The 23,916-nt window shown below is 37.4% G+C and overlaps 1 protein-coding gene across 1 annotated transcript in view; it reads left to right on the top strand.

Annotated features, from left to right (window-relative positions):
• LOC134533143 (peroxidase-like) overlaps positions 1-14,811 on the top strand; it is a 108,917-nt gene extending 94,106 nt beyond the window's left edge. Inside the window, exons 11-14 of the mRNA XM_063370452.1 lie at positions 1,813-1,983; positions 4,026-4,224; positions 7,516-7,621; positions 12,275-14,811. Of these exons, the coding sequence (XP_063226522.1) occupies positions 1,813-1,983; positions 4,026-4,224; positions 7,516-7,621; positions 12,275-12,362 (564 nt within the window). The 3' untranslated portion in view covers positions 12,363-14,811. The remainder of the gene's footprint in view (positions 1-1,812; positions 1,984-4,025; positions 4,225-7,515; positions 7,622-12,274) is intronic.
• Positions 14,812-23,916: the final 9,105 nt, after the last annotated feature.

The raw sequence follows: 23,916 nt of genomic DNA, 5'->3' as shown, positions 1-23,916 counted from the left end.
TATAATTATGTACCCTCATTACTAACCAGGATTCTATAAAAGACAACTTACCCGACTGAATATAAGTTACCATCATTCTGCTGACAATGATGGTCGTATTCGGTGTTACTTATTACTACTAGAATACCAATATAGGCCAAGCATATACGAACCCCGAAGTCTTCTTTTTCAATTATATTTATGCCTTTAAAACAATCAATGACGTATTTAAAGGAGTCAACACAATATTCTCCAATCTGCCTTATATTCAGTACGGTTATAACCTTTTACAAGCATATTGACCAACTAAATAAGCATGAAATCAATTTATGTTTGCTATAGGACCAAGAATTTCTGAAATATGTTTTAGGCTTACTACAAGACCTATAGGTGCAGAACCATTAAATAGTCAGTCCTGACTAGACTTGACTATGCACATTCAGCCAAAAAGATGCACATTGGGATACCAATTCGTCATTTAGGTCACACATTTGGATATAAATGACATAAAAAGACACACATTGGGTCACACATTAATCAAATACGGCGCACGTTTGGACGCACATTCGCGATCTAGGACACAAATTTGGACGCACATTCGTCATCTACGACATAACTAACATCTAATCAAAAGGATGCACATGGAACATTATTTGTCATTTACGTCACACGTTTGGAAATATATTCAACAAAAATGAACAAACGCTGGGAAACATATTCATCGTCTAGGAAGCCTATTTGGACGGACATTTTCCATCTATGACACACATTTGGTCACACTTCCAACCAAAAGAATGCACATTGGGACACACATTCAGCAAAAAGGACGCACTTTGGAACTAATATTCGTCATCTAAGACGCACATTTTGAACACACATTCATCAAAGAGAACGCACATTAAACATAAATGACGAAATACTGGACGCAAAATCATCAAAAATGATGCACATTCTTGCAAAGAGAAAGACCATATAGTGAAGACAACCAAACCAACGAGAACAGTCGGCTGAGGTCTTGTAACGGGGGGGTTACACGCACAGAAATATTTTCCATACTTTTGCAATAGATTTCATTGGCAAACATTTGCCAAGAAATAGTTGATAGTAGTAACTTACAAGAAAGATTATTGTAACTTTGTACAACACATGGCTATTTTTTTCTTCCATAGAATTGGCGCATGATTTTATATTTTAATTGATGTTTCATTAAAGCATTATTATTTTTAAAACGATGGAAAAGATAATATAATATATTTTATATTTGGACATTATTCAGGGCCGGTGCAAGGTAAATTGGCACCCTAGGCGAAAAACCTTAATTCTCCCCCCTCCCCCCCCCCCCCCCACCGGCCGGACACCCGAAAAAAAAATTTCCTTGCCTCAAAATACATCACGTAAGCCTAAGATTTTGTCAACAATCAAATGTAAGCAGGCTTGTGTATTTTTTTACTTTTTTACTTATTGAAAATCATAAACAGTTCACCGTGGACTTTAAATAATTACTTATATCAATATAAACATTCCAAACTGTTACAAAAATCCATTTTCATCTAGTTTCAATAATCGTTAAACATATTATATCAGCTGTTATGTGTCGTGCTGCGCCGCCCCCAGCTACTTGGCGCTCTAGGCGGTTGCCTAGTTCGCCTATATGGACGCGCCGGCCCTGACTTTATTTCATCTTGCACGTAGTGAATTCTGGAGGATTATTCAGGCGAAGTAACTTCAACCACTGGAGGCATAAATGAACGCCCGGGCAGGAATCCGAGGCCCGTCAACCACTGCGAACACGCTGATCTTTGCAGTGACAACAGTTGTGCTGTCGTGTGGCAGATCACGCGGTACCTGTTCCGGAACGGCCGCGAGCTGGGCAAGGACCTGCGGGCCATCGACATCCAGCGCGGCCGCGACCACGGCCTGGCCTCCTACAACGACTACCGCGAGAACTGCGGCCTGCGCCGGGCCAGGCGCTTCAGCGACTTCCTCGACTACATCAGCCCCGAGGTGAGCGCCGGTCGGGGTGGAACTGCCCCCCCCCCCCCTTTCCGGCGGGAAGAAAACACCTTCCCCCCCATCACAACCCCTCTGGCAGCAGGTTCATCACGGCCAACTAGGGCCATGCGTACTTCGCGAAAAATTCTCGAGACCAGCTGAAAGTTAAAACACTGCAGCGTCGTCTGTGTTTCGTGTATTGGATTAGTTTCTTCCACGTACACGACGATTGTTAAAAACACCAATCACAGTAATCATGGTAAATATGTAGAGTAGCGGTATTTGCGAAAAAAAATGTTAAAAATCCGAAAATACTTTTAGTATATGCTCTTTCACTTCCTCTTTTCATTAAACCCGACACTGCATTCTGCCCAAGTGGTTCTGTGTGTCGCCCCTGCATTTTCATATATTTTTCAAGTTATGCATTTCCAGAATGTTTGAAGCTGTTGGCCAAACTTTATCTGTGAATATTTTCTTCTTGATTGACTGGGTGGTTTGACCAACAAAGAAAGATATGTATTTGGCTATTTTCTGGTGATTTAGCCCAACAATTGCCTTTTAAACACTTGGTTAGCTGACCTGTTTGGTCAATAAGAACCATTCATCTTCTGATGAGATCTCGTCTTTATTTTGGCATATTTTAAAGACTAGTTAGGTTGGTCCGGAAACAGGCTTCAGGCTGAGGAGCCGAGGAGCCGCCCGCCTTCTTAAAAAGTGACGTTACGGTGGCCATATTGGATGACATTGACCTTGACCTTCAAAATTTGCCAAAACATCCTAAAAATTCCTAAAAAAAATCCCTAGTTCGAGAGAAAAATTCCCGTTCTTAGGGAAAATGACCATAAAAAAAGTTCTATTATGTCTTCAAACAGTCCTAAAAATTATCTCTTCATCAAGTTAAAGTAAAGCACTGAGCTCATCCTTTGAGCCCTAGGACAACGAAGGAGGTTCATGACATTCATTTTGTTAAAATGCATAGTTAATTTCAATTTTGGCTTCTGTTACCGTATTAAAAATAAATTTGTGTCTCTTAATTGTTTGGACACATTCTTTCAGCCAGCGAGGAGTAACTTCAGCCGACGTCCACACGGTGGATTCAGAGCCTAAACACACCGCAGTAAGGTTGAACACATTTAGGTGGCGAGGTAAAGCCATGCCCTGCCATACGTTTATGGTTTGCCATAATCTCACGAAACTACTCCATGCATCGGAATGGTGTTCCTGTTTCGAAAATAAGACATATTCGCGCATAAAAAGGAAGACCAGGAAGAGGTCACAACCACTCTCTCCTGCCGCCATACCATCTCGAGATCAATTACTTTTTAACGGAAGCAAGGCCTGATACCTCTTCTGTGCAACCAAATTTCAAGGCCCACAGAAGCCACTATTCAAGTTAATTAGTGAGAAAAATGTTGCATAGTTAAAAATTCCACACTACATGCCATTACAGAGTGTTTCCCCGACGTCTACTCTGTAGGTCGTCTACATTCGTCTAACGATTTCTGTTCAGAAGAGACGTAGGACAAACACAAATGAAGGAAGTGAGTGGTTCATAGAAAGAAGCCGGCTACAATTACAATGTAAAAACACCAACTTAGTAAAAATAGTATACTTAAAAGGAGTAATTTAATTGTAATTTAACAATATTGTTTTTAAAAAAACTTATCTTTATTAAAAAGTTTTCTTTGGAATGTGCGACTAAAAGACGATACACTAATTTAACAGTAAAAAAAGCTATACTTTATAGCAATAGTAAGTAACTGTACTATTAAAGAAGATATAACATTCTTTAAATAATGATGCAACTTAATTTTTGTTGCAGTTTGTGTTTCAATAAAACTGGAAACAAATGAAAACCGTTTTGTTTTTGATGTTTTGCAAAAAATAAAAATATTTGCTGTGTTAAAGAAAGTATTTAAATATGTTGCACAGAATTAAAAAAAATATATATTTATAAGACCGGATTTAATTTTGATGATATTGCCGTGATGTTCGGAACGCGCCCTGGGAGAACTGTTGGAGGATGTGGTTGGCAAGCCTGGCTCTCGTCGCAGAACGTGGAGCGGCTGAAGGCGCTGTACGAGCACCCGGACGACGTGGACTACGTGGTGGGCGGCTCGCTGGAGACCCACGTGAACGGCGCCATGGTGGGCCCGTCCTTCCTCTGCGTCATCACCGAGCAGTTCTACCGCACGCGCGTGGGCGACCGCTACTTCTACGAGAACGGAGACCACCCGCACCCCTTCACGCACGGTCAGTTCGCGGCCCGGCTCCGGCATACCTACCTGTTCCCTTCCATTCACGAGAAGAAGAAAAATATTGGTTGTCTGTAAAGTCGGTTTACGGACGATAGTTTAACGTGGCTACGTCATAACAAAAACATTGATGAAACGATTGCATACTTTTATGAATAAAATTGAATTCATTTTTATTTTAATAATAAAAAAATAAAAACTTGAAATTATACTAGTAATCAGATTTTTTTAAATGCAGGAACAATTAACCTTTATTGCCGAAATTGTTGTTGTAATAAGCAATGAAAACCATATTAACTTTTCACTTCACTTTATGAACAGTCGACGAAACAGTTCACGTGCAGATGTAAGTTGTGTGCTGCCACTGTCTTTCTTCTCCTCGGACGCATAGGCCAATCGAGTGGAAGAGAGATAGATGCGGCGCAAGCGTACAATGAGCGTAACAGGATGCAGCGTATCGGAACAATGTGTGTAACGGGACACTTTTTCGTGTGTGCAGCCGGCGTTCATCGATTTATTAGACGTTGTCACGTCAAAAAAGAAGAAAAAAACGCGCAATCTGTTCATAGTGGAACATGTTTACTTTGTTTGATTAATCAGTTTTCTTTATACATAAAGTAAATTTTTAATTTTCATATTAACTGATATTCTTTAATTTGCACAGCTATGCGCAGGGGCTTTAAAGCCAAATGGGTTAATAGTGGGCTCCGAACCGGCTCTAGTAACATAAATTTGGGCCACGTCGAAGAGTTGGTTCAAACCAACTTCATGGAAAAAATTATTTTTGATGTAACATGATCAATAATAATGTATCACATTTAGATACATTGAAAACAAATCAAAAAATATCTTATTAGAATTTTTAATTAATTACATCAGTAACATGATGGAGTAAAATAAAAGGTCATAATATATTGGATGTAAAAGCCTTTTAATATTTTATACAAACACGGTTTACAATTTCCACCCTTTTAATAAACATTAAAAAATAAAAAAATAACGATTTTGTACATAAAAATCTATGTGTAAAACATTCGTAAAAAAAACCAAGAAAATAACTAATAAAATTAAATATTTGTAAAAGTTTTCAATACACAATTTTAAATTATATTCAACCGGTTTCATATATTACGTGGAATTAAAAATTTAACAAATTTTTAGTCATGTGTGTGCCTATTATTTCTTTTCAATATTCCTTGCAATATTTCACTTAGATTAATTTATATATTATATCTACACAATAAATCATTTTCTCTATTTAAACAGCTTTTCAGCATTCTAAATAATAGTTTAAGTTTTCTTTTTAAAAATTGTTCCCAGAGATTAAAATGAGAAATTTGCTATCTAAAAATCAGCGAACAGCTAAGTCGTACAGAGCAATAAATACTTAGGGCTTTTAAATTCACTAAATATACTCGAGGAACCGTAACAAAATTTTATTAAATTTTGCATCGCCTTTCAGGTTTAAATATTAAAAAAACTTATATATGTATTTATTTATGTTCAAATTGTGTGGTAATGAAACATGAACAGAAACTGAAAGTTAAGATACTTTAATTTAGATTTAACAGGAAAACAATTGACGCCACGACGTTTGAATAAGTTGAAGAAAGTAAAGGTTGAATGCAAGTAAATTTTCTTCGTATTCAGCTGTTGTAACCTTTGGGATATCGGTATCTTTACTTACGTCAATAGTTCGAGAAATGATTACATTAACAAACACAATTCGCGTGAATTGCACGTATTGCAGTTTGTGCGGACCATTTTGCTGATTTAAAATTAATGAGTGAAAAAATGTGTTGGCTAACATGATAGGACACACGCCTGCTAGACATATTTTGGTCAGTAAAAAAACTATAGGCAGTAATGGTTTTATTTTATCTCAAAATAATGGCAAATCAGCCATGCAACATCGTATTGCAAACACTAGATGACTGATTTATACATGTATATAATGAGATCGTGTTTGATGTCAGCACCATCATGTGCCCAATTTACACAACCAAATATGGGTAACTTGAACCACCATTCCAGTAGTATTAGCATACCCCCGACATTAAGTGTTTATTTCCGTGAGCGCGTTCCACAGTTCCCATTTACACTTAGCTAAGTAGCACGCATTGCATTGGAAAAGAGACCATTTTTAAAACATTTTGATTCTATCCGCATTCCAAGAGTTACCATTAAAAAAATGAGTTTTTACTAAACGTGAAGTCACACGTAATATGTTTAATCTCTTTATCGAGAATATTGTTAAATAAAACAGAATAATTTTAATACGTGCTACCGTATGTATATGTTGTTTTCATAAATTATTGTACTTTATGTATTTTTGACATTGTTTTTTAATTTAGTGGCCTGAATTGAGACTTAAACAGTATTCGATGAAGACTCCTTAGTTATACAGCGGGTCAGATTGTACAATCAGTTACGTCTCGTTTTTCAAAACTTCTTAGGACTAAAAATAATGGAACGGGAGAGAACGTTAAAGGCTCGGTTTCATCCAACATGTATAATTTTAGGTTTTAATCTTATTTTATTTTCCAGTGGACAAGTATTTCGAAAATAATATTAAAGAACTAATTCTGCACGCGTCACTCCGCTGCGGGAACCTTAAAATGGAACGTCTAGTGAGTGATCAGTGATCATACGAAATCAGCCGGGTAAAAATTTTAATTACGAGTATTTGCCTGATAATTTACAAATGACAGATAACAAGTGAGAGTAAATACCAGAAGAAGAAAATAAAAGAAGGGGTTGTCTTTAAAGTCGGTTTACGGACGATAATTTTACGTGATAACGTCATAAGAAAACATTGATGAAAAATTGCATACTTTTTGATTTTCAAATATTATTTACAGTTTTGGCAAATTTAATTTAAATAATTTGTTTAAATATAATCACTAACAATTAGTTAAAAAGCCCGCCTTAACCTGTTTGATATTATAGAAGATTTTCTCGCACGGTGGTTGGCCGGTTCGTGCACGCTCGGCTCAGGCGGAACGTGACAATGTTTCGTGCGTGCAGCCGGCGTTTATCGATTTATAAGACGTTATCACGTCAAAAAAAGTTTTAAAAAACTAAAGGAAATGTGAACACAGGGGAACATTAATATTTTTTTTTATAAATCGAATGAAAATGCAATAACTCAAATTATAGGGTAAAGCCAGGGTTTTCTTTGGGTTGAACATTTTAACGTACATTGCCAACACAGTACATTCAGTGTGTATATATATATTTTTTAAGTTATCAGTTTGAACAACTATAGCTTTGTACTTCCTTGTTGCAGATCAACTGGCGGAAATCCGCCGTGCGAGCATATCCAGACTGCTGTGTGATAACTCTCATGACGTCATTGCCATGCAGCCTCGAGGATTCGAGAAAATATCTCACAAGTACGTGCGGACTGTTTTGTCTAAGGCTAAATGCTAACAGGATAACAGTGGCTTTAAAGCAGTGTTAATTTAATATCTTATATATTATTACTCTAGCCTGTTATTCTGTCGGTCCGCGAGATCTTCCTTATTGCTTTATCAAATTCCATGATTTACCCCTCATTTTAAAGCTTATCGTGCCGGCTTATGACGACAAATGGACCCACGGTCTAAAAATGTACCGTTTCGCTTAAATTTGAGATTTAAAGTCATCCTAGAAGAGGTCCTTTAATGGATGCATCGATTTTTCGATACATATCGAATCGGATTCGATAAATATCTAATAGGATATCCACTTGAAGCATCAGCGTTTACATATTTCTTTTTTTTTAATTGCACTTCCGTACATTTCAGTTTAATGTCTGCTATCAGCACGCGAATCACACAGCCACGGAGTATATAAGTGAACCAGAGACGAAATAGAGGCGCGGTCTCTTTGATCTTGGCGAACTCGACAGCAGACAGTCGAAAAGTTGGCCGCCATGTTTGTGGCGTGTGCGCTGCTCATAAACACATGTTGAATGCTACGTTTTCCTGAAGTATGGATCATTATTCCGTAAAACGTCTACTCGACACATAATTAAATTCAATTTGCCATTAAGGTTTAATGCGTGGACCATACGTAACGAATGCATTCAGTTCCGATTCATGCGTAGATTGGCTAGTGGTGAAGTATTATGAGACGGTGATTTTTTGTTGTGTTAGAGCGTGTTTAATTAAGTGACGATCCTATTTGTCCGTGTGTGATGGCGTGTTTGCATAGGCAACTTACGAAATATTTTATTTGCGTGAAATCAGAGGTTATACAGCACACAATCAATGACCATATCTGCATACAAGAAAAAATAGTGGGAAGACCTATATCAAATTTGTTGCATTTGATCCTCCAGAAATATTTTTAAAAAAAATACACAAATGACGTGCACACTAATCATTCCTTTCTTTTGGTACGTACCTAAGTGAGTAAAGCATGGAAAGTATTAGGCCTAGTTCTAGGACAGTAGGTAGTCAACCTGTTGCAATAAATTCAAATTATATAGTAAATATCAGGAATAGCTTCTCGTGAAAAAGTCTTGAAAAAAATCCCTGTTTTTACTAAAGAACTAACTTAATCTCATTTGGGTGAAAGTTCCGTATTGCGTATCCAAGTTAACCCTGTGGTCCTGATGGTACGATTCTGATGGCACGGTCTTGTACAGCTGCCCTGTGGTACATGATGCTTTTTTTTTTTAGCAGTGGGAGAGACACGTAGCGCTGAGGCGTAGCGCGAAACCTGATGTAATTTATCTTATAAATAATTTATTTTTTATATCAGCTTTCGCGCTGTAAAATGCGTCGGCGCTTCGCTCATCCCCACTGCTAAAAAAAAAGCATCATGTACCACATGTTCAGTTGTACAGGATCATGCCATCAGGATCAAAGGTATATCTGTATACACCTGGATACGCAATACGGAACATTTACCCTCATTTGTTAAGTATGATAAGGTTAGATTACATTGGGATAAGGTTTATTAGGCTACAATTATGTTTGGTTAGGTTTACCTCAGGTTAGGTAACCGAACTGATTACGTTTCATGTTAATGAAAGCATTACTCAACACTATATGTACCCACATGAAAAAAGTATGTAAATGAAAATTTTAGCCCATCACTTATGTTTTAAAGCACTCTGATGGTTTTACTCGAACACTTATAGGTCTATAAGCAGCTATTTTATTTTAACACACTAGGCCAATTTTAATCGCAATAATTCCTATATTCGTTTACTGCATAAGTTAACAAACCCACATTACACTCTAAAATATTACTGATAATTAAGATAACAAATAGAAGAAGGATAGTAACAGCCACATTTTGCAAGTTGTGGAATCAACATTGCAGAACTTATAGGTACTCGGTTGACACGTTATGTTTACTTACAGTATTTCATCTATAGGAAATCTGAAGAAGCTTCTTTTTTCAGGTTGACCACTGTTGTTTGAACAGTTTGGTGCTCCAAAACGTTTACGAAACTCATTCATTTTCATAAAACTGATCTCTGCAGCATCCCAAAGTTTAAAACGCTATACCAACGCCAGAATTATACTTGCCACAAAAATGGCGGCTAGCCTACGATGTGTCAACACGGCGAGTTCGGGTGTGCACAGCTGATTTCGCCTCTGGTTCTTATCTCGTCTGTGACACAGCCTTCTAGTGCGGAAGCAAACGCGTCCTGAATGGTCCGGCCAAACGGGGCAATGTAGGAAGAAATCGCCAGCGCGGGCATACCTTACGGCAGTCTAATAGGGCGAACAGATTATTTCGCGAAATACACATGGCCCTTCTTATAATCCATTAGTTTTGATTTGTACTAACCCATGTTTATCTTTCTTTGCCCAGCTATGACAAGTCCGTTAGTTTATCTTTTTATTCAACGTGTGACAATAGAGTATACTTACAAGGAAGGGTATTGGCCTACGTAAAAGGAGAGGCAGTGCGTAAGTGTTCTGCTTGTTGTCTTACGTAGTGACGCACGGGTGCATCAATTACTAAAAATATATAAAAATTAAAATTATATAAAAATTCATTAAGAACTGCACCTAATAAATATAAGTATTGAACCGAGCACTTCGAGGATGACCATAAAATTGCTTCCTTATTAAATATTTTTATTTTATTTCAAATTGAAATTTTATTAAATTCAATATGGCATATATAAAATGGCGGTCGTGATGTCACAAATACAATAGGGCGGATCGAATATGGCATAAGCTCCAGACTCTGGACACTACATTCGGAGGAACTATTATATTATACAGTACGGGGCAAAAGTTGTGTATCAGTTTTGAAGGGCTATTAACAATAACGGAGCAACTTACAAAATTGAGGTTTATTTTATTGGAATAAGTATACATCCCTAATTTACTTTTATCAAGTACTGAAGATCACATCAGGAAGATGGTGGCCATTAGCATCAATGCATTGATGAAGGCGGTTTCAGAACTCTTCAACCGCTTTTTGGCTCGTTGAGTGAGGAAACAGATCTGGGAGACAAATATTTAAAATATTAAAATATTTAATTAATCATTTTTTAGTATTGTAGAACATTAATATGTTATGTACATAAAGTACTTAAAATATTCCAGAAGTTTATAGAAATTTCCAAAATATTTTCAGAATAAATATTACTTAGAAATCTACCTACGCCTGTAGACTATGCCCAAGAGATTTTTTTCTTATTTTGTAGGTGTATTTGATCCAATTTACAAAAAAAAATATATATATTCTGGCAACTAAACCGGTATTTAAAGATTATTCCTGTATCCATCCACTATTTCCGAGATTTAATAGTAAAACTTGCTCTCTCAAAATTAAATCTGTTTGATCATTGATTAAAATATAATCAACAAATATTAAATTACCGCTTCTCCAAGGAGGTTATTAAGAAATACCCACAAACTGATAATACGATAAATAATACAAAAGTTGTATACACAGAAATGTCAAATTTAATCATACTCAATCTCCTAACAGGGCGTTACCGACAGATGGACAGACAGACACGCGCATCAAAGTATTAATTTCCGTTGCCTACGGACTTAACAAAATGTTGGTTAAATTAAGTATTAGATCTAATTGTGGCTATATTTAATTTCTAGTGCAATACTTCACTATTACAATAAATAAAATAAGAAACTAACATTTAAAAAATCATTGTTACTTGAGTTTTTCAAATTAATTAATAACGTACCTTTTCATTCACGTCTTTGAGATTAAGCCAAGATGATAACAAGGAAGAAGACTGGCGATCTTCTTTTTCTCGTTCTTTAGCTCTTCTTTTGAGTTCTGCACCAGAGGTTTTTTACTTCTTCATGTTTTGTGATTAAAAACGATTGTCACACAATTGAAACAGTTGACGAGATTGTACAATCGCAAACAGCAAAAGTGTCTTAACTGACAGAACAAAAATGCCACAAACATTACAAGATATCCCGGGGTGAATGACCCTGCTGGGTTGTGGCTGTGGTCAGCTGAATACAGTTCCGACTCCATGCGGCCGGCTGGGGCGGGGAGGGGGTGAGAACATTCGCGACTTTCCAGGGTCGGGTAGGGATTTCCCTCCGTGGATCACACAGGTCCACGGCAGTGTTGCCAGACGTACAATCTAGAAGGTATTTGTACCATAATTCAGTGGTACGTACCACGCGATAACATTTTTAAATAGCTGACACATGTGTATTTTCCAATACAAATAATTCAGCTCATCTGCTCTCCAAATTTTTTTTTGTGTTCTAACTCTAAGATATTCAAATAAATATCTATAGTCAAACTTACTCTGCAAGTTTAGCCGCCTCACACCCCCCCCCCCCCAAATGTGGTGCCCGGGGCACAAGCTTTATGTAATAATAATCAAAAGAACGCAATACTGCCTTAATACACGAAATTACGTGTTTTGTAAATATATTAACGTGCAATATCTATATTTTTCAATATTAAAAGGTAAACATTTTGTATGACTTGAAAACCGTTTAGGGTGTCTTTCGACCCTAGCGGTCCCCCTCAAACCAATGATTAAGAACCGGAGAACACCAAGTGGACAAAATGGCTGAGTTTCGTTGTGTGCATGTTGGCAGGAACCAGGTGGTGCTGTGCCAGAGAACCGACGCCCTCCCTGTGGTGAACCTGGACGCGTGGCGGGAAAACCCTCAGCATCACCACTGAAAGTGTTGCCAACCTACGCCCGATGTTCGTAGCACGCGTCGACGGCAGCAGTTGGTGGGGGCAGCTACTGTCGCTGCCTCTATCGCTCGAGATTACAGGAAGATGGCACATGAAGCATTAACCGTCTGAGGAGAAACATCTTTTATTTTAACTATTTTTTTTGGCTACATGCGTACCAATCTGACGGTCGTTGTCTAAGTACGTATGAGATGACCGTGCATGTTTTGGTTTAACGGTCGGTCGTGATAAACGCTCTTCGTGAGCAGACTGAATCTTAACACATTACCTAATCCTATTTTCGGTGCTCTACTTTGCTGTGTTGCGACCTTGTTTCGTACGTGAGGCTCGCGATCAACTCATTACCGCGCTGCCTGTTCATTCCCGTAACGTCACCACGACCTGCGCGCGCAAGACGCGGTCTCTATCCAGGTGCCTCTTTGTCTATACTCTGTCCGTGACGTATTTTAAAGTCAGTGAGATGAATATTCCAAGGGGCGGTATTCCAAGACGTCCGGGTAAGATGGTGAAAAGCACTGCCTTGATAGGATACAACCGTAACCTAACTCGCGGGCCGTATTCCAGAACGTTCCCAAATCCGAATCCCAGCAAAGGGATCAGATAGGCAACCGTTTTTAATAAACGGTGCCCGGCGCGACGCTAGAAACTGGTTTCAACGCATTCTAGCGGACGTTTCGCAACCATCGATAAAATCGTTACGGCAAAAATACCATGGATAGCAACACCATCGCTCAAAACCTGAACGGAGTTTCTAATTTTCTCAAGTACTTTCATTAATTCTTGTTATGGCCATTAAAGTGTACACAATGTCCTCCAGGTTAGTTTAGCCATCATAAAGTTTCATTTGGCACACCAACACGCTTGGTACGTCCCCCGATGGTCACAAAAATGACTTCGCATAAATTAATGGCGCCAGACGCGGGTCCACCATCTGGACAAAATCAACGAAAAAGTGAGCTCTGCGCATGCGCGGAATTTGGGCAACAGATCGGCAACGGATGGGACACCAAAATCCGTTCTCTAAAAATAAGGGACTGGCCGTGTTCTATCGTGCACTATGAATAGGGTTAGGGTACATGTGTAGCATAATATTGAACTACTGCTACGATGGTAATTTTTGTGTCTTGGAATACCGGCCTAAAAACGTTAACATAGAAAAAGTATTCTCACCGCCAACGTCACTACCGTCAGGTACGTAAATACATACGTGTTAATGCAGTAAAGAACAGCAGCTTCAAGTGTAAAGACACACCCACCACGTTGCTTTATTAGTTCAGTAATTTCCCTTTCCATATCTTCTCTTCAGTCCCTCTCCCAGACTTTCCTTTCCTCTGCTATCACACACTCGTTATTGTCATCCTCCAATTCACTGTTTTGATGGTGAACATATCCTAAGCTCATATAACACTTTACACTGAAATACGTTTTTATATAGTAATTTATTTAGGAAAATTTGATGTATGTACTTTTGTATTGTGTTATAAATACGTTATACATACTGCGTAGGTGCCCAGTGGACAACTTAAATATTGTTCGTTAACTGAAGTAGCAGAATGAAGTAATAACATCTTGCAAAATCAGTGAAGAATAGTTCAGTAAGATTTATACGACGCAGCTAGAAATATTTTAGGACCTTATAAAATTACGCTGAAGAGTAATATTTTTGTAACTAGGGTGCTACGATGATAATTTAAAATTGAAACTTCTGGAAATACTTATTTTTATAAGTCGGCACTAATACATTTCACAATAAGATTATAATGTGGGTCTAACTTCGCTGCTTTACCAAGATCAACATTATGACAATTAATTTTCATACTTGTGAAAATAGTTTTGTTCTTCCAGTATTAAAAATAGTATTATGTCATTTATTTCAACGAGGATTGCAATGCCAATAATTTGAATGCACTTAAACGCACAATGAAAAACTGCAAGAAACTGAAGGGGAAAAAAGGTTTGGTAATGAACATACATTTTAACAAGTATTAACGGCCAAAGCAGATTGTTAGTCACAAAGACAGTCAGTAATAAACATGTTTATGTATTTTCGTGATTCAGTCCTTAAATATATATTTTTAGATCATACCAATCTAGTCTTCTGCAATAGTCATTGCTATTGACAGAGACTTTCTGTAGAGCACACGTGTTAGTAGTAATAATATTCCTAATAATCTATTAATATGTTAGTAAAAATATTTTCTTTTTTTCAAAAATAAATCCATAGAACATCCCAAACCTTACCTCTAACAGAGGAGTTACATGTTAAATGTGGTATACTAAGTAGTTATCAGTATATTGTATGAGTACGTTGAAGTTTAAAATATATTTATAATTTTTTTATGAAAACAATGTTTAAATGAATGTGGTTATCGATGTAATTTATGTTACTTATTAATTTTGTAAAATAAAATGCCAATTTACATACTTTAAACGTTTTACTTTTATTTCATTGATAGAATAAATGTATATTTTTTTCCAGCTTCCATGTGTTGGTAGAGTTTTTCTGATTAACCACCTTTCCCTCCACCCCCGTCAGTACCCCATTTTCTTCTTAACCTCCAGCATTATAGTCTCTAATGACCCAGATGTCTCGTCTGGATGTTAAGCCCGTTCATTCAAACGTTTGGTTCCAAATACTGTCTTGGTCTCTGTCTTGCTTGCTGTCACCCCAAACAGAACCCCTCTTGAACAGAATCTTTGGTCTCATTTTTATGTAATGTTATCCGCTGCCATCCTAATTTGGAGCATGATGATAAAGATTATGTCCTAAATTTTTGAAGGCGTTGACAGGCAGATGCTAATGAATGTGTTTACGTGCGCCAGATCAATAAGCGCAATTAAGTGCCAGAAGACTCAGTTTTAGGTCGTGACATCTCTTGTTTAGCAGCTTCAAGGAGAATAGCGTTCCCACTAACACTCTGAGCCTCATGTGTCTCTACATTCATATAAAGAAGACTATGTTCTGATTGTTTGCATGCTTGTTTATTTGTTTTTATTTATACAAATATACAGTTTTAATACAAGCTGAATGAATATTTGCACTTTGGATCTTCAAAAGAAGATGAATGTCACTGTCTACACAATATTTAAAAAAATCTTTATCCTTTTCCATCCCTTAAGGCATGACACTTACTAAAAGTTTACATTTTGGAATTGCCGGAAGAAAAATTACTGATTTTTTTCACAGGAAAAATTTTAGAACTGTCATTATCACACCACTCTAGGAATGTCAATATAAATGAGTGATGAAAGGTAAGTCCTCATCCTTCTCGAACCATATAATGTCGTATTGAAGTTGCACTGTTATACGTGCCATAATATTAAAATAAAACTAATTAGGTCTTTATATCAACGCGTTATTAACAAAACTAATCAAGACATCTACCAGAGTATGCAAAAATGTAGGCCTCATTCGCACGATAACTTTATCAACGTCCGTTAAATTAAACCCTTTGAATTGAAACAAATTGGTAACCGAGTATTTACTCACACGTCCGTAGTTTCAAAACGCCACGCTTTTTCATCGAGCTGTATTGTATTTTAAGCGTTGGGCGATGGACGCTGTGTCAACGAACCACATGGCACTTCTTGCTTGTGTTCAGACGAGAGCCAAGAAAGCGCCTGCGCTGTGTTCAGTAAGCCGCTCACTCCATAGCAATCCGTCGTGTAGTGTCATCGAACACGTTCACTATTCGCATCCAGCTATGCCTATTCCTAGCTTAATACGTAATGCCAACGTCGTGGTTTGTAGGTCCTGAAGCCTTAAGTGTAGATTTTGAATCTCAGTCTTTGCTTTATACACAATTATTGCCTGAGTATGCTTAAAAAAAACCTTGTCTTGTAAGTTTCGCACAGATAATCGTCGTACGGGCGAACAAGCGCAGGTTGGTATCTTGAAGTGTTATTCGAGGCCCTACTATTTCCAACAGTTCGTAGAATGTGTTTATTGATATTCGAAAATAGTTAAAATAAATCTTTATCATTATACTGCACTAATTGTCATTTTAATTATGGCTTGTAATCCAGGGGTTGCGCCCAGAATGCTTTCTGTTTCTTTTATCACCTTTATTTGCAACAAAAACCGCTATTGCTAGTATTTTAGCGGGATTTATTTAACGTCCTACTGCAGCGAGAAACGAAACAAGAGTGATATTAAAGTGTTCGCGAATGAGACCTAAGAGACCAAAAACATTCGCTGTGCTCTTTCAAGGCAGCCTACAGTGGAAACACGTGTATCTTTACGTTGCTGCTGCTATTAGTATGCAGTGTGTTTAAAGAGAGCAAGAGAGAGAGAAAGAGAGAGAAAGAGAGAGAGAGAGATTCGGCAAACAAAAACAATAAAAAACACATAACGAAAGATGAAAATGCCAATAGTAAATAAAGATTTTATTCTGGCCCCAGTTCGTATAGTTGTACTGTTACACTCATACAGAGTATTTTACGTTAATTGTTTTGTTTAATGAGCATCAAAATTGTAATGATGTTTATTGTATAAAATTAGTACTGTGATATGTAGAAACAAATTTTGCTCTATGGAACATGATATATCTTTGGTAAAAAAGAAAAAAAACGGTTGTTATTACATGTAATGGAGAGGAGATTAAACAGAAGAAAATAAAAGTGTGTGTTCATTTGGAATTGTGATGATTATTTTTTTAAAATATATAAATTGTTATACATTTGGTGTTCCAGACTATATAAATAAGGACCTTTATTACTCACTAAGTGGTCTGAAAGTAAGTGGTCTTATGCTCTTTACGTAAGTAGCTAAGACGGCGTAGAATTGTTTTTAATATTCATCAAACCAATATAGTAAATTTAATTAGTCACTGCTGAAACCAGTACATAGTATTTTGGAGTGCATACAAAAGGTCTTTAAAACCGCTTATATTTTCCCAAAACGTACGAATAGCAGTTACAGGCCATCACAAGCGTCAATACCAGTTTGAATTTACATGTATTTTTTTTTACGTGCTTGATTTTGAAATATAAAAACAAGGTACTGCGGTTGTTCACAGGAAACTATGTAGGTACGAAAAAAATTGGATAAGCAGCATTGTAAGTGGTAGAGGATCATTCACGATGTCCAGACAGAATATTCCAACATCAATTACGGCAGAGATTCGGACACTTCGTGGGTTCATTGACATACAGGCTAAACTTGATGGTACTGTGTTCTCTCTAGGCTTAGTCGTTTGTTTATCGGCTTTTTTCCTCGAGAGAAAAACATCCTTGTCTTGAATGGCCTGAATCTGATTCGACATATTGCTGTTGAAACTGTTTATTGAGGGGGCTACAATTTTTGAGCGTCACGAAAATTCCGATCGCAATTGGAATACGTGGTGGGGGAACCGGTAGAGGTGGAGAGTGCGTCAGCGGCGACGCCACTCCAACGCACGCACTAGCTGTTAAATGGGAAGACTGAAGGTAGGGGGGATAGGTAAGTAGCGGAGCATGCTATATGACAGTTATAACGGCCGGAAGGGGAGACGGCAGGGGAGAGGTAGAAATGACGCAGCAGTGATGCTACGGTATTCTCGTAACGCTGTTTGCGTTTGTCTACTCCTCAGTTTTCTTAAAGGCTAATGATTAGAGACCCGTGAATTTTGCGGATTCAATGACCTCCAGGATAGACTCCAATATCCTCTACACACTCGGGCAAATGCCAACTGTTCATTGGCTGTTGACTTGTGAGTCGTCTCGACTGGGTGGCCTGTGATTCGACATTTCTATGAGTGAGGGTCTCTAATTGGCCCTCAGTCCTCCAGATTAACAGAGAACCAAAGACAGAAGCAGCACTAAGGTATAATTATTTGAATTTTAGCATAACACGAAATGAATCCGCGCAATTCACGGGTCTCTACTAATGATTGACGTACACATTTATTTTATTTTATTTAAAGTATCAACAAATTATTTCTCCACGTGGGAAAAAGTTATTTATTTGTGCAATTAACTTTAAAAGTATCAATCATTTTTATGTTAATAGTGCAGTGGCGGATTCATAGGTGGGACGCAGGGGGCGCGCCCCCCCCCCCCTTTTGACCGGGGCAGCCCAGCACCAAGCATGGTTCTTGGCAAGGGGAGGGCGCGCACCCGGCCGCAGATGTTATACAATACACATTCATACACTTACCTTTAACGACTTCATGTCTTGGAAACAGTTTGAATAAAGTTTTATAAGCTTTGCATGTGACTAGAATCTTTAGTTTTTCTGTAGTGATTTTGAGATTTGTATACTGCACAGCTGGCCATTTTAACTACATATAGCACACAATTATGCACCAACAACAGCAAATATTCGGGCGAGACGTAAATGAAACGGATAGAGCTTGGAAAAAGATCTCTGGCTGCATCCAAGCAACCAAGGTGACGTAACAAGGGAGTGTGTGGAAGAGGTAGACCTGCGCCCCGCCCCCCCCCCCCCCCTTGAGATTTTTCTGTATCCGCCACTGTAATAGTGTGGTTGTAAATGTAAATAATTTATCGCTATCTATACCTAATACTTCTGTCGCGCATGGACTGCACGCACTACATGTTTTTATTAATTAAAGAATAATCTAGAATTCCCAGTGTAGACAAGTCTTGCATAAGTATAAAATTACTCCTCATATTTTGAGCGAATAAAACTTTTTCTCGCTCTCTCCTTGAATCGATTTGATAAACCATATTTCACATCACTATTCATAAGTAACGTAATATTATTTTGTTGTTAATGACAAGCATGCTATTTCGGAAATAAATTTCAAGCTATCCGAATCGGAAGAGTAAGGGAAGTCTAAACATAAAGTTTTGCGGTTAATGAAATTAATGATACTTCCTTTTCCTCAAGTTACGATGGTCTATCGAGGCGCTACTTAAACAGTTATTGCTGTTCACTCCAATAGTACTGGTTTTCATTACCTGTATTCCACACGCACTGACAAACATTTGTACATCAAAAAAATATTTATTTCAGAAAATGTGTTATAAATAGGGACCGGAAAAATTCGCGGGTTCAATAACCTCTAGGATGAACTCCATAGTTCTACGTACACTCGTTCAAATGCCACCCACTCATTGGCTGCCGTTTTGTGAGACGCAGCCTGTGATTCGATAAAGCTTTGGTTGGGTGTTTTTCATTGGCCCAGAGTCACCCAGGTGAGTTGTGAACCAATAGCAGAGCAGCACTGAGGTATAACGATTTGTATTTTAGCCTATCGCGAAATAAATTCGCGAATTTTTCCGGTCTCTAGTTATAAATCACTATACAAGAAAGTAATCTGTAGTGCAAGTGGGCACTGTGGTAGACATAGCCATATGCAGAAGGTTTTTTTTGTGTTCTCCTGTTTGCTCTATACGTTCAATACGTCAGCGTTCCAAAATTATCTATTCAAACTTGGCAGTATTTTATGACCTCGAAGACAAAGTAAGTAGGTAACTTATAAATATCTATTTGTCACTCTGGCCGAGAACGCAAATTATTTCCGTGCTCAAGCCAAAGCATGAATAATTTATGCCGTGTAACATAAATTATTAGGTCTAAATATCTCACAACTTCTTACGTCCCAATAACAAGAGAAGCTGATACTTTGTGCTAACAACTATTAAGATGATAAAAACAAATTTGTGCTTCTGAGATGTCTTATTTCTTTCTTCGTATCATTCATTCGTTCGTGTTGAAGTATTGTTTGATAGCAGCTGTGTTTGTGAATTTTTAAATGGCTTATCAAAATGTTGTGATATACATAGCTGATACAGAAAAGAAAACAATGCTTTTTTTATTTTAAATAAATATTAATACCATTGTTAAAGACAACAAAAATATACATGATAATTTTTTCTAGCCACTTAATTAATTTCAAGGGAAGTGGATATTTAAATGGCTACATTAGAGCACGCGCCTTTTGTTACTACTTACAATTAAATGTAGGTAAGGCGTAGTCATAATACAAAAGTACTGTATGTCTATTCATGAGAATTTTCTGGTAAATTTTAAATTACATGAGAAAAATAATTATAAATTTAACACCCCTATAAGAATATTAATTTAAATTGCTTACGAAAGCACATTACCAAGCTCTTGATGCTGTAAGAGTTAATGTATGTTCAAAACAGTTTTGTGGGCCGTTAGGAGGAATGCTGTATTTTAAAGAAGTGGGAGTAAAATTAAACATTTCCGTGGCAGAGTAAATATATTCTTAAAATTACATGTGCAACAAAAGAAGAGATATCCCATAGATATAGGAGCCCTCTTAGCTATATTCGGGTTTGTGAGTAAGAATAAAATATTGAGTGAATCCACTCAGGAGAATGCGTTTTTCATGCTTCATGCTGATCGACTTTGCTAGGGATGTTCTACAGAGAATTAATATTATATATATATATATATATATATATATATATATATATATATATATATATATATATGCCTGAGTTAGTATGCGAACCATTACCTTAGGGATAGCAGTAAAGAATAATAAGCTCTACACGTAGAATTAAAACAGATAAACTTATCTGATTACCAAATATAATTCTATAAGTTTAGGCTTCCTTTCAATTTGATATCTTTAATCTCCTGCAATTTATATATCCGAGTTCAGTTCCTAGTACCTATAGTAAAAGTTTTGATTTTTTCCAAGCAGTTATGTAGCTGTTAAAAAAATTGGTTTTCTCCGCATGCTCTTATTTCTTTCACTAATGCGTATAGACGATGCTTTATCGTCTTTACGTTCCATCTTGGACGTTCCTCAATCCGGCTGGAATACCGGATGCTAACTCCCTGACTGACTAGCCAACTCACTAATTCACTATGCAACTGTTGAGCTGACGCCAACTGCCATCAATATTATACAGCCTGGGTAAGAATTTGACCCACAACATAAGCTGTAGGTTCATCACAAAAAAAAATTGAACCATAAAAACAAGCCATGGTTTAATGTTTTTTTCAAGGCTCTGAAGGTTTATATGAATAACTGGTTTACTTAAAAAAAATCAGAAAATGTATTTAAGATGGAACATTAAGTATCTAAATAATTTTTAGCCAAACAAAGTTATACAAACATTGCTAAACTTATCGTTGTTGTGAAATTATTTCATTAGAATAAATGTGGTTAGCACCATGATTTTACGTACTTTTTTCAGACTTCTGTAACAAGAGTTATTTCAAAGAAATAATTTAAAGACAGCTACAAGTTTTGCGTTGGCTGATAAACTTTGTTTATTAGAGAAATTATCATCCAAACGCTTAGTGTTAAAACTTATATACTTCATTCATATTTCAGAAATAAAATAACGCCCAGCTCCAACTTTAAGGGGCCCACCTAGTCAGGGATGTGTTTATGTCAGTGAGACGGGATGATAAGTGCGACGTTCCCTGGTGTTTCTAGCGCGGTGTCGCCTCTATAGAGGCGCAAGGCTGTGGACTGGTGCGCAGTGTTCTCGTCATGCACATGGAAACTATGAGATTTTAATGGTGAAAATAACATCGGAGGCGGAATCCTTTGTGACCTTCGGATCCTTTCAAGAATTGGTACCGGGTGTTTCAAGCCTCAAATTTATTCTGAAAACACGTGTTTAAGCCTTTTTCACTGTCCTCAAATTACGGTTTAAAAACGACATACGGAAACAGAACTACTTATCCTCCCTAAGTGTATGCTTTTCGTAAAAAGACTCCACTCGGATATGTTGAGAATTTTTTAAATCGCGTAATTTTTTTTCTAAATTTCTGCACACCATATTTTTGCCCAGGTTGGCGGAGCCTTAAGAGCGTATGCCAGCCTTTAGACAGTAAGTCGTATACTTGTTTTCAATTTTCCCCCCTGAGATGAACATTTAGTAAAAATTTGTCGGTAATATTTTGACTCTCCCTGCGTTTGTTCCGGCGAGTTCCTTGGGTCATAACTAAGAACTGGAAAAATTCGCGTCTTCGACGGCTTCCATGAGGGACTGCATAGTTCTACGAATAATCGGCAGGGACCGGAAAAATTCGCGGATTCAATTACCTCTAGGATAGCCTCCATTATCCTCTGCATTTCTCAAGTAAACACGCGTGTTCATTGGGTACTAAATTGTGAGGCGTCTCCACTGGGTAGCTTGTGATTCGACGCTTCTTTGGTCGATAGTTTCTCATTGGCCCAGAGAGCTCCAGTTAAACTGCGAGCCAATAGCAGAACCAGCTGAATTGTACACATGTTTGAATTTCAGCCTGTCACGAAATGAATCCGCGAATTTTTCCGGTCTCTAATAATCGGGCATATGGCACCCACTCATTGGCTGCTGTCTTGTGATACGTTCCAACGTAAGAGCCTGTGATTCGGTACAGCTTTGGTCGATTATTCCCTCATTGGCCCAGAGTCCTCGATATGAGTTGTGAGTCAATAGCAGAAGCAGCAATGAGGTGTATAGCTATTTGAATTTCAGCCTTTCACGGAATGAATCAGCGGATTTTCCCCGGTCTCTAATCATAGCACCACGAAAATGACTCAATGCTTTCGAAACGCGTTACCTCTACGTAGAGAGTAGAATGGCGGTGCCAAATCTTCTCTTCAACAACCTACGCAAGCTCTAAAGTGTCTCAGACATGACGGGCGAGGAAAGGTGGGTCGTCTGTACGTCATTACAAGGCGTGAGGACCAGCGATGGGAGAAAGGTGAGGAAGAACCCAATCCTCCCCGTGAAATGAACGTTATTGGCGAAGGGACGTATGCCTGACGCGTGGCTGAAGCAGTGACCGAAACAATACCATAAAAACATTTCAACTCAGGCGGTAGTTTAAAGCTGAATTTTAATTCAGGTGTTTACTCATTGATTTTGTTGTGTGAAAATTAGCAATTATTTTAACTTTTCAGATGAAAACGCCCTCTGTATATTGTAATTATAATACTTTTTTTTTGTAAATGGAACAGAAATATTTATGTGAAATTACAGATGTTTCTAATTTCGTACATTTACACGGAAACAACTGTATCATTACAAAAATGTTTTCGTAGTAATACTGGGTTAGGATTCTTACCCGGGAATCTAGGCTTTGCGTTGTCCCAGTACCTCCAATAGTTAAAGTTATTTGTAAACCGTTCCCTGAAGAGCTTTCCAGTATTTAATGCGCATACCAATAAACACGGTAAAACCAAATGAAGTCAGCAAATTTTTGAATATTAATCGATTATATTTTCCATGGTTTAAAAACATTATGTTTGAATGAAATATATGTTAATATATGAAATTGTGTGCCAATATTAGTAAGAAATACTCAGCATTATATCGATAAACATATTTCATATAAGCAAAAATAACCAAAGCCACGTGTTGTACAGAGTTACAAATACCTTCTTTGCTGTATTGCGAACAATTTTTTGGCAACTTGTTTCCAAAAGAATCTTTTTGTAAAAGTACAGAAATTGATTTCTGTGTATAGTCTTCTTCAATTTTTGTAGGCGAATCAGTGCACTAGAAATGTTGACAAGAATCTATAATGAGAACATATTTATCCCACATGTAGTGCATTCCAGCTAATCGGTAACTTTATATTTGCTTAGTTTTTTCTTTTAGTCAAGAA

This window comes from Bacillus rossius, chromosome 6 (assembly GCF_032445375.1).
Source record: "Bacillus rossius redtenbacheri isolate Brsri chromosome 6, Brsri_v3, whole genome shotgun sequence".
Lineage (NCBI taxonomy): Eukaryota > Metazoa > Arthropoda > Insecta > Phasmatodea > Bacillidae > Bacillus > Bacillus rossius.
This window is presented reverse-complemented; position numbering and strand designations above follow the sequence as displayed.